This window comes from Zingiber officinale, chromosome 8A, assembly GCF_018446385.1.
Source record: "Zingiber officinale cultivar Zhangliang chromosome 8A, Zo_v1.1, whole genome shotgun sequence".
NCBI classification, from domain to species: Eukaryota; Viridiplantae; Streptophyta; class Magnoliopsida; order Zingiberales; family Zingiberaceae; genus Zingiber; species Zingiber officinale.
Window position 1 is genome coordinate 11989599 of NC_056000.1, and position 12298 is coordinate 12001896.

General features: G+C 38.5%; 1 protein-coding gene across 1 annotated transcript; it reads left to right on the forward strand.

The window, feature by feature from the left end:
• Window positions 1-8309: 8309 nt before the first annotated feature.
• LOC122012476 (ATP-dependent zinc metalloprotease FTSH 1, chloroplastic-like) lies at window positions 8310-11666 on the forward strand. The gene is made up of 5 exons (XM_042569024.1): window positions 8310-9671; window positions 10421-10667; window positions 10754-10937; window positions 11032-11203; window positions 11306-11666. The coding sequence occupies exons 1-5, from the start codon at window positions 8385-8387 to the stop codon at window positions 11525-11527; spliced, it is 2112 nt and encodes a 703-aa protein (XP_042424958.1). The 5' UTR covers window positions 8310-8384; the 3' UTR covers window positions 11528-11666.
• The last annotated feature ends 632 nt before the right edge of the window (window positions 11667-12298 follow it).

Genomic DNA, 12298 nt, shown 5'->3' on the forward strand with positions numbered 1-12298 from the left:
ATGTACTAAGATCCAAAATCTCATCGAAGACAAAGAGAAAACTACGAACTATCAACGTCTCAACGGTAGAATGTTCTCTAGTTTTTAAGTCATAGGGCATGTCTCTAGCTTGAATCTATATATAAAGGCATTAAGAGCATATAAGGATCTCTAACCGATTAATCATTTCTAATTATTAATTAATCATCCTATTATTTGATTTATTAATCAATATAATAATTTAATTGATCTTAATTAATTAATAACCTAGTCAATTAATTAATCATAACCAAATAAATTAATGAATATTTAGCAAACCTGCTTAGCAATAGGTTCAATTAAATCCATTTTAATCAATATAACTCTAATTTCATTAACTTGGTAATCTAACCACCATTAACCGGCAATTAACCAACCTTAGTTAATAATTCATTTCTAATTAATATAATCCATTTAACATTATCGTCAATACTTCGATTTATCCTACCGCTAACATAATTTAATCAATTGATTAAAACTTAAGTAATTAAATTCGTTACCCCTATAGCCGACTTCTTCTACTTCTCCGACAACGACGGCCAGCATCTTACGACCCACGATAGAGGTCAATAGCCGAGCGATGCTTGCGGTAAACATAGGCAAGATTGAAGCAATGACAGCAGTTGTCGAAGTTTTAAAGTGGCTTTGCTAAGACTAAGCGCGAAGTTTGCTCTTGACGAGAAGTAACAATGGTGTACTACTGTAAGAGAATCCACAATAATGACTAGGGATATTTCTCCCAAGTATTTGTGGTCCCCACTTCCACATCATTTTTCAAATATCCTACTATTCAAATATCTCAACTTTTATAATGAAATACCTCACCAATCAAATATTTATGAGTCTCACTCATCAAATATTCACTCTCAAATATCCTCAATTTCACAATCAAATATCTTACCAACCAAATATTTATAGGACACACGATTATTTAATTAACTTACATTTAATCTTAAGAAAAATACAATAGAAGACATATAAATTTAAGTTCATACAAATACAAATATTTTATAAATTTAAAATTAAAATACAGATATACAAACCATATTAAATTAATAAAATACATAACCATAAACTACAATTAATAAAATAAACATACGGATAAAATAAATCATAGAAATTAATTATATGTTTAATTTTTTCTTCAATTGTTCATATATTGCTAGATGAATTTGAAGTTATTCATCTATTATGCCTTGTGTGTCCATTACGAGGAGTTGATATGCTTAAATGAGTTAATCCACTTTTTTAATATTATTATTCTCTTCCAAATGTGTTATTAATTGTTGCATAGCCTAATTCAATTTATCAATTAGGTCTATTCTTTCTTTGTCTTTCCTTTTTGCTGTCTTCTGTCCCATTGAACGAGATCAGATTTCTCTATCATCTATATCAACAGTTGTGTTAGGATTAGAAGAGTCAGTATATGTACCTAATGATTCTTATGTTCTTACTTTCTTTGTAGCCAATCGCTTTAAGGATTTAGGAGCATACATCGGACTATCTTTCACGATTCTCCACACATGCTCATATTGGAAAGCAGTTTTAAAAGTACTTTTGTATTCTTAATGAGCTCGCACCATCAAATCCTCGTCACTCCATCCGCTTGGTCGATCATTATACCATTTATTGTAGATTCCATTGTATCTATTTACGATCTTTTTAAGCGAAACCCAATGTGATTTTGCTTTCTCCACAGTTCTCTTTTTAGCTCCCTTAGCTCGATTGGTATTGAAGTATGCCCAATGTGATTTTGCTTTCTCCGCAATTCTCTTTTTTAGCTCCCTTAGCTATATTGGTATTGAAGTATGCCACAATTTGTTTCCAAAATGACTCACTCTTCTAAACATTACCAACTACTCAATCTTCACTCATAATTATGTAGGCTGCTGCAAGGAGCTTATCATTTGTTATTGTCTGTACTGTTCACTTGTTATGATCTTCATTGGATTCGTTGCCCATCTCTGGTGCTTGATTGAGAATAATATCATTAGACCCTATTTCAGATGAGAATGGAGGAAATTGTGAATCAAGGACTACATAAGGTGTACCTTTATCACTGTCACTTACATCAGCACTAACTCTTCTTGATTCATTTGATTGAATCTCTGATGATTAAAGTAGATTAATTTCATGAGATGAGGTTTATATGAAATACTGACTACTCTGCCAATATTCTAGAAGATATATATAAAACGGAGCTCGAGGGCCGCCACTCAAAGAATTTGGATAACTTTAGAAATTATGGTAATATGATGGTGAGTATGGAAAAGGTTGGAAATTTGGTGGATGTTGAGTGGAAATGGAAATTGAGGATTGAAGAAATTAGGACGGACTTGAAAAGTTTCTTCACTAGAATTTTCGTCGATATTTGGAGAGTTGAACAAATCCCTAAAATAATGACCAGAATTTTTATCCATTTCTCTCTAAATTTTTGATAGACAATGGACATGGAGTGATGAAAATAGATAAAAAAAAAAAAAAGGTATATATAGGGAGAAATTGAATGTTACCTAACGTTCGAAAAAATGAACGTTTCCTTCTATCGTTTATTTTTTGAAACGTTTGATTTGTTTTTAATTTTTTCAATTTAATTAATTTTTTTAAAAAAAAAACTAAAAACAATGGCAACCCATCGTGGACCCCACAAGATTTAATTAATTTTTTTAAAAAAATAAAAACCCAAAAACAATGGCAGCCAACCATTTTGGTGGGTCCCACAAGAAAGCTCGATAATTTCCAATCACCCCTCAAAGGGCAAACGGGATCTTCTGGACCATATTTTACAATCCAGATGATGGACCACAAAGGATGATTGATCCCTTTAAATGAACCCTACATATTTAACAGATGAGACCCATTCAAATGGACTAATAAATAGAGTGATCCATCCTCTGGACTATAAAATGCGATCCAAAGGAACTGCCCTCCTCAAAGAAGAGATATTTGAAGAAATATCCCCCATTAAAGATGTCGGAAACAACGTCGAGATTTACTCACGTTGGCCAACACGGTAGGGACAATGGTCCCTGATGGTGAGGGAGACGTCAGCAGTCGAGCACGCAAAGGCGACGTGCTTGAACGAGCGAAGGAGCTTATGATATTTTAAACAGATTTTTCAAAAGCTAAATTAATTTATCCCCATAAAATATTCATAAATTCATTTAAAATTCAAAAAAAAATCAGAAATATTTATTAATTCATGTAAATTTATTTTCCTCTTAATTATGACTTATATTATATTATTTTTCCTAAATAATTTTATTATCTCAATTTTTTTATAGTTTTATCACAACCCCCCCCCCCCACACACACACACACATATATATATATATATATATATATATATATATAGCCCCGCCACGAGCCTTCTTCGTCTCTCTCACCGTCACCACCGAGCGTCCACCGCCGGCGACAGTCACCTCCTTCCTTCCCCACGCCAATGACGTCGGTTGTCACCTCCTCCCTTCTATACGCCAACGCCATCCTTCTCCTCTTCCTCTCTTCCCGCGGCCAGCATCGCCTCCGGTCCTCTTGCCGGGCTACGCCGCCAAGGCCGCGCGCATAGGGAGAGTGGGTTGCTTCGTTAGTTTCCTTCTCCGCCGCATGGACCTCGTGCTCGCTGCCTCCCCTGCTGCAAGCGTTGTCTCCTCTCTATCTCTCTCACGTCTAGGTCGCCTCTTGCGACCGTCGGCCTCGTAACCAGCCTCGCACCTCCAGGGACTGCAGCTAGGCACGCGCCCCTGTTTCCCGATGCTGACAACCTCCTTTTCCCGCTCTCCGGCACATAGGGGTATAATCGAGCCGAGCCGAGCCGAACTCTTGGATGTTTGAGTTTGGCTCGTTTATAATCGAGTCGAGCTCGAGCTTTATTTAATGAATATATTCATGGCTCACGAGCTTATTCGAGCTTTTATCGAACCTAAATAAACTTAATAAATATAAATTATAAATTTAAATATTCATTAAAAACTAAATTATATATTTTTAAAAGATTATAATATTCTTGTTAAAATTTATAATTTTATTCTAATAAATAAATTTAATATATTTATCTATGTTTTTCATAAGTAGAGTGTAAAATATATAAATTTAATATCAAAACTATTATTTTTTAAATTTAAAAGTTGATTCATGAACTTAACAAACATGTTCACGAGCTAACGAGCCGAATATTGTGAAGCTTGAGCTTGATTTATTTATCTTAACGAGCCTCATTAAATGAGCTCAAACCAACTTTTATCGAATCGAGCTTCGAATAGCTCACGAACAGCTTGCCTCATTTACACCCTTACCGGCACAATTGCCTCTGGTCATCGTTGTAAAGGGGGCATGCAGCCGCTGCCTCCACCTCTTCTCCTTCTCCGCGGCCAGCCACGATCGTCGGTCAAGCCTGCCGCCGGTCACAGCTTTGTCGTCCAACGTCTTCATTCACTCCATAGCCACCGGCGAGCGATCCCTAGCCGTCGGCGCCGTTGCAGGAGCCCCTACGCCAGATCTGACCACTCGACATTCTCGCCTTCCAATTCGTTGGTCCGACTCCTGATCTGCATTGTTGTGTATGGTTTCGCCATCGATCGGGCCTCCGGGCCACTGTCGCCATTATGCTCCGATCTGACCTGTCGCTAGCCTTTGAGCTGCGATTGTTCTTGGCTTTCGCGTCGTTATCTTGTTATAGCCAGTGTGTTGTGTTCCGGCATTGAGCCACGGTTGTATTTAGAGCTGTCAGACGGGCCAACCCGTGGCGGGGCGGGTCGGCCCGTGGCGGGCTAACCATTTGGCGGGACGGGGCGGGCCAACCCGCCAACTTGGCGGGTTGGGAAATTTCTAACCCAACCCATTCTAAGGCGGGTTGCGGGTTTGGCGGGCCAACCCGCGGGCCCATAAAAATTTTTAAAAAAATTAAAAAATATTTCTTATCTTCAATATTTTACTTCGAAAAAGTTTTCTACAATTAAATGTATGCATAAACATGTATTTTAAATATAAATGAACATAAACGAATACTTATGTTAGATGAAAAGTATTATTTTTATTTCAAAATTATAACAAAGAAAGATAATAAATTAGCCTAAAACTTAACTTACATATGTTTTTTAACCCGCGGGCCAACCCAAGCCGGAGCGGGCCGACCCGCGCGGGTCGCGAGCCTAGGCGGGTTGGCCCACGACGGACTTGGGTTGATAAAATTCCAACCCAACCCGCTTAAATTGTTTGGCGGGGCAGGCCAACCCGACGGGCCCAACCCAAATTGACGGCTCTAGTTGTATTTTAGATTGTGTGCTTTGTGTTTAGCTTTCTTGTTGTTGTTATATCTCGGCCTGCATGCTGAGATTCAATTTCGATTTGCGCATCGATGTCCTATCTCGATCTGTGTAACAGTGTCCTATCTCGGCCTGCGTGCCGATGTCATATCTTGGCTTGCCTGTCGAAGTCATATCCCGCCTGCGTGTCGATGTCATATCCCGACCTGCACGTCGCTGTTAGGTCCTGGTCTGTGTGTCGTCTTCCAGTCGGATACTAGTCGTGCTCGACTAGGTGCTGTCAGATCCAGTTCTTTATCTTACTTAGAGTCATCTACTCTTCCGAGCCACGACAACTTGAGTAACATCCCGATCAACTCACTGATTCACTCGAGGGCACCCCGAGCCAGGGTATGTTTTCCGTACTTGCCCATCGTTCATTTCATTATTATATTATTAACATGTTACTTATATACTCGTTGGATCTGCCTCGAGCATCGGGGTAGTAGGGATCGGGACGACCCGGTCACTAGCTACAGGTGGCATTAAACAGAAGACTTCTGAAGACTTGGTCAACATAGAAGACATCTCAACATACCCCCATTCGGGTCATCGTAATTCGGTCAACATTCCATCTACCTCACCCGACGATCTGGATCTGTCTGACTCAGATTCTGGACATGATCAATATATATATATATATATATATATATATATATATATATATATATATATAGACACACACGATATCCAAAAGGGATTACTGAATAACTTACTAGAATTGATATAACTACTATAGACGGTCCAATACTAAACAAACGAAGATCTCCTCTAGACGGGAGAAGATCTTCTTTTAAAAGTAGTTTAGTTCCATCTGTCAAAGCTTGAAGAATTCTCAAGGGGACAACATATTGAGGCCCAATACGTTGTTGTAGCGCTGCAAATATTTCTCTTTCCAACCCCACAATTACTAATACCCCTATTGTAATTCCCAATATAAGGATTAAAATGGGTACAAAAGTCCATATGAGCCCATGGATCTCTTTTAAGGATTCCGATGTAGAAAAATAATTGATATAAAGTTTGTACTTTTGACGTATCAATTATCATTTCACCAATCAACTTCTCCCATAATGATATCTATATTACCTAGTATCGTCATGATATCAGCCAATTTCATTCTTTTAACTAGTTGAGGAAAAATTTACAAATTTATGAAACCAGGTGGATGAATTTTCCATCTCCAAGGGAAAATACTATTGTCTCTTATCAAATAAATTCCTAATTCCCCCTTTGGGGCTTCTACTCTTACGTAAAATTCTTGTTTCGACAATTAAAAATTGGGTGAAGGTTTTTTACTAATAAATCTATATTCAAAATCATTCCATTCGAAATTTTTTATTCTACCAAAACGTCGGACTTCTAAATTTTCATAGTGTCCGCCATATATATATATATATACACCGAGTCATTAATATTTTAATTAATCATAGTTAATTCTTTAAGACCACTTTAGTCTCAAAAATTTCTAAGAAAATATTTTTAAGAAATCCTCTCTTAATCATACACCTATTCTGCACATCTATAATAGTATAGGTGTCGGGGTAAGCAAACTCCAAAAAAGATAAATAATTTTTAGAGCATCTATAACAATCCCTTATTGTTAAAAGTTTGAGAAGGAGGTGTTACAATACCTTTTGCTTGAGCACGCTTTAGACTTTGAACGAGTTCAAGTAAAGGTGGGCATGTGTATTATTTTTTTTAGTTTTTAAATTTTATTTATTAAAAAATTATAAATTTTAAAAAGTAAGATTATTATTAAAAATAATGATAATAATTTAAATATTTTAAAATATATTTATTTAATATAATATAATTTTAAAATGATTAAGTTGATTGTGGGATCATGTTAATGTTAAAAAAAATGTCGATGAAAAAAAAATATTATTATAATGAGTATGTGACAGTGAACTATTTATTTTTTATAAAATAGTGAATGTTATAGTATTGTAGTGTTATGGATGTCTTTAAGTTAAAAAAAATCATTAAAACACTAACAAAGAAATCAAATAATTTTAGAAAAACAATATTCTCATGATATCTTGCATATGGCTGTAAACAAGCCGAGCCGAGTCGAGTTTTGGGTGCTTAAGCTTGTTTGATAAGATAACCGAGCCGAGCTGAGCCGAGCTTAAAATAAACCAAGCTTTTGAAATGAGTGTTCAAGCTTGACTTGGTTTATTTTTTATGAGCTTGAGCTTGTTTGAAGCTTGACTTGAGCTTGGTTCGTTTAGATGTTATCAAGCTCTCAATTCAAGTTTGGCTTGAGCTTGGTTCGAGCTTGGCTTGAGCTTAGTTTGAGCTTGGTTCATTTAGATATTATCAAGCTCTCAATTCAAGCTTGGCTTGAGCTTGGTTCGAGCTTGGCTTGAGCTTGGTTTGAGCTTGGTTCGTTTAGATGTTATCAAGCTCTCAATTCAAGCTTGTTTGATTGTTTGAAACTTTTAATTGTTTGATTGATTATTAAGATTGATAATTTAAATTTATTTATTTTATTATTTATTTAGCATATTAAAAAGAATTTTATTAATAAATATTGTTCGTGAACATTGTTCACGAACGTTGTTCACGAACGTTAACAAGCTGAACACATATGTGTTCAAGTTTGTTTGTTTAGCTTAACGAGTTGTTCAAGCTTGTTTGTTTAATTAATCTAATGTATATCGAACGAACATAAACAAACTCTTACCAAGCCGAACACCAAATTTATTCACGAACACTTGGTTCATTTATAACCCTAATCTTGCAAGAGAATATTTTTAAACACAAAAATTCGGATGTTAACATAAGTGTTTGGGAAGAGTATAAAGTAAACATAAAACTAGAAATAATCACCGGCAAGAAGGCAATTTTGTGGAATTCCGCACAGAAAGACAAACGAAGTTCTTGCGAAAATATCAAGCCACAAATTCTGACAATAAAAATCCCCAAAAATATTAAAACCATTGGGTTCATATCCTCCACGTGGCCCTTTGTCGCCTCACAAGCAAGCCCTCGAGCTTCCTTCCGCTTCTTAATCTTTCGATTTTCCCAAATCAATCGTCTTCTTCGCTAGGATCTTCCATGGCCTCCACGACCCACCCTCTCCTCTCCTCTTCCCTCGTTGGCTCCAGACTCCGCCCCAAGATAACTCCTAACCCTTCCCTCCCGTCCCGGTCCTCCCCCGTCCGATCCATCTCAAACCGCGACCACCGTCCCCTCCTCCTTCCTCCCCTCACCGCCACCGCCGCCGCCGCCTTCCTCCTCTCCTCCATACCTCCTGTCGCCTTCGCCGACGATGCCTCCCCTCTCCCTGCCCCCACCAACTTGCCCCCTGCCCAGCTTGAGGCCGCCTCCAAGCCTAACTCCTCCTCCAACCCTTTCTCCCAGTCCCTCCTCACCGCTCCTAGCCCCCAGTCCGCTCCCGACCTCCCGGATGGCACCCAGTGGCGCTACAGCGAGTTCCTCAACGCCGTTAAGAAGGGTAAGGTCGAGCGCGTCCGCTTCAGCAAGGACGGCGGCCTGCTCCAGCTTACTGCTGTCGATGGACGCCGCGCGGCCGTGGTTGTCCCCAACGATCCGGACCTCATCGACATCCTCGCGATGAACGGGGTCGACATATCCGTGTCGGAGGGCGAGGGCGGCAACGGGTTGTTTAATTTCATAGGCAACCTCCTCTTCCCCTTCCTCGCCTTTGCTGGCCTCTTCTTCCTCTTCCGTCGTGCCCAGGGCGGCCCTGGGGGAGGGCCGGGTGGGCTCGGCGGGCCTATGGACTTTGGCCGGTCCAAGTCCAAGTTCCAAGAGGTCCCGGAGACTGGTGTTACCTTCGCCGATGTCGCTGGAGCTGACCAGGCAAAGCTAGAACTGCAGGAAGTGGTAGATTTTTTAAAGAATCCGGACAAGTACACTGCTCTGGGAGCAAAAATTCCCAAAGGTTGCCTCTTGGTCGGTCCACCTGGTACTGGCAAAACGCTAATCGCCCGTGCTGTGGCTGGTGAGGCCGGAGTGCCGTTCTTCTCCTGTGCTGCATCTGAGTTCGTGGAGCTGTTTGTCGGAGTGGGGGCGTCTAGGGTCCGCGATCTGTTCGAGAAGGCAAAGGCGAAGGCACCGTGCATTGTATTCATTGATGAAATTGATGCCGTCGGAAGACAGAGAGGGGCTGGACTTGGTGGCGGTAATGATGAGAGGGAGCAGACTATCAACCAACTCTTGACAGAGATGGATGGATTCTCAGGGAATAGTGGAGTGATAGTCTTGGCAGCGACTAACAGACCAGATGTTCTTGATGCGGCCCTGCTTCGACCCGGAAGGTTTGATCGACAGGTCACGGTGGATAGGCCTGATGTAGCTGGAAGAGTGAAGATACTACAGGTCAGTTAGTAGAAATGCATGTCTAATTTTATGAGATTGTTCTTTTGATGTTTGAGATTTTACTTCTTAGTTGTTAATATTGATTATCTAACAGACTAAACATCTAATATTCTTTAGGTATTATCAAACTTCAAGAATACCATGAAAATAGAAGTTGAATTTATGTAATATTTTGTTAGATACATATAATGGAAGGTGATGTTTTGTCCAACTGCATAGTTTTGCCTCTAGTTCATCCTTCATCCTATTGATGCAGTAAGGAAATGGAATAAATATAATGTTGAATCATGCCACATCACTTATATTATTTGATAGGATTTTATAGAGCCTATTCGTGCATAACATTATTTAGCTATGATCTTGGAGAAGACTATCCTCATGTGAACCAACACATCCTCCCCTACATGGGGGCTTTCATGGTAGTTAGATGAGGCTATGCAATTGGTTGTGAATTCTAATTCTTGTTACACTAACACAGATAACTAAGTGTTGGGTTCACGGGCTTTATTCAATTGACATGCTGTTAGGTTCAACTTCAAAATCCTTTATGGCCTCAGTTATTTTATTTTATTTAATTCGTTACCACATCTTCTAATGTAGCCATGTTTAAAATGGTTACCTTGTTTGATGAAGATGCACTTCACTATTAATTATCGTTGTTCATTGGGAAAGGACTGAAACTTTTTTTTTTAAATATAATTTGGCAATGGCTACTCTAGTGAAGGCTAACGCAAATGACCTATTTACAGGTTCATTCTAGAGGAAAAGCACTTGCTAAAGATGTAGATTTTGAGAAAATTGCTAGGAGGACCCCTGGATTCACTGGTGCTGACCTGCAGAATTTAATGAATGAAGCAGCCATTCTTGCAGCTAGGCGGGACCTCAAGGAGATAAGCAAGGACGAGATTTCAGATGCTCTAGAGAGAATAATAGCTGGGCCTGAAAAGAAAAATGCAGTTGTATCGGAAGAGAAGAAGAAGCTGGTAGCTTATCATGGTAAAGAGTTTATTCTGAACTAAGCTTCAAGTTTGCTGTTCCACTTAAATTTTCAAACTTAATAATAAAGATTATGTTCTTTGCAGAGGCCGGACATGCTCTTGTGGGTGCGCTCATGCCCGAGTATGATCCAGTTGCTAAGATCTCCATTATTCCTCGAGGTCAAGCTGGTGGTCTTACTTTCTTTGCCCCAAGTGAGGAGAGGCTTGAGTCAGGACTTTATAGCAGAAGCTACCTTGAGAACCAAATGGCCGTTGCCCTCGGTGGAAGGTTCCAACTATGAGCATGGATCTTCCTGTCATTGTTTAATTTTATCCGTTTCAGGGTTCATGTTGTTTAACAAATGCCCCTCGCTACATTTCAGGGTGGCAGAAGAGGTGATTTTTGGACAAGAGAATGTGACAACCGGGGCTTCAAATGACTTCATGCAGGTTTCACGAGTGGCAAGGCAAATGGTTGAGAGATTTGGCTTCAGCAAAAAGATCGGTCAGGTCGCCATTGGTGGCCCTGGTGGTAATCCATTCTTAGGACAACAGGTATTCATTTGAATGTTCAACCGTTTCCATTTCTTGTTTATTGACCTTCCTATGTAGAGTTGTATCAGTGATAATGATATGCACGGTTGTTATCTTCATCAGATGTCATCTCAAAAGGACTACTCTATGGCGACCGCCGACGTGGTGGATGCTGAGGTTAGAGAGCTTGTCGAGACAGCTTATTCCAGAGCCAAACAAATCATAACGACTCACATAGATATCCTTCACAAATTAGCACAGCTTCTCATCGAGAAGGAAACTGTTGACGGAGAGGAGTTCATGAGCCTGTTTATTGATGGCAAAGCAGAATTATTTGTCGCATGATCGTCAAATATCTTTTTGTATTTTATGCGACATAGTTGGTAGTCTTATGTTTATAATACATTGGTTACTTTGACATAAAACAACCATTATAGAACAATTTTAGGTATGGAGCCATTAAGAAAATCGTTTTCTCAGTTCATTCATAAGCTGTGAACAAGCTGTGTCAAGTTTTGGTAACAAGAATAACTAAGTTAAACTGAAAATGAATTTAAGTATTTGAAATGATTGTTCAAGTTTTATTTGATTTATTGTTTATAAGTTTGAGGTTGTTTGAAGTTTGACTTGAGCTTGATTTATTTATATGTTATCGAGCTCTTAATTTAAGTTTAACTTGAGCTTGGTTCAAGCTTGATTTGTTTAGATGTTATCAAGTTTTTAATTTAAGTTTATTTGATTGTTTGAAATTTTTATTTGTTTGATTGATTATTGGATTTGATAATTTAAAATTATTTAATTATTTTATTTATTTTGTATATTGATAGGAGTTTTATTAAGGATCATGATTAGTGAATATTGTTTACTAACGTTATTTATAAATGTCAAATTGAATACATATTCAATTTTATTTATTTAATTTAACGAATTTTTTAAATTTATTTATTTAATTAATTTTGTCTATATAAATTAATATAAGTAAATTTTTATCTGTTGAATGCTTCATTCATTTACCCTCCTACTCATTCATGAGCTGGATCATGGCGGTATTCTTGAACTGGATCATTGTGCAAAAGGCGGGTCCCGTCGTCCAGCGGCCCCCTAGGTCTAGCCCCA

Bases quoted from the DNA above. Each gene is read 5' to 3' on its own strand.
- LOC122012476 (XM_042569024.1), top strand. From the start codon at position 8,385: ATGGCCTCCACGACCCACCCTCTCCTCTCCTCTTCCCTCGTTGGCTCC. The intron at 10,938-11,031 runs GTTCCAACTATG...GCTACATTTCAG, and splicing joins GCCGTTGCCCTCGGTGGAAG to GGTGGCAGAAGAGGTGATTT. The intron at 11,204-11,305 runs GTATTCATTTGA...TATCTTCATCAG, and splicing joins ATCCATTCTTAGGACAACAG to ATGTCATCTCAAAAGGACTA.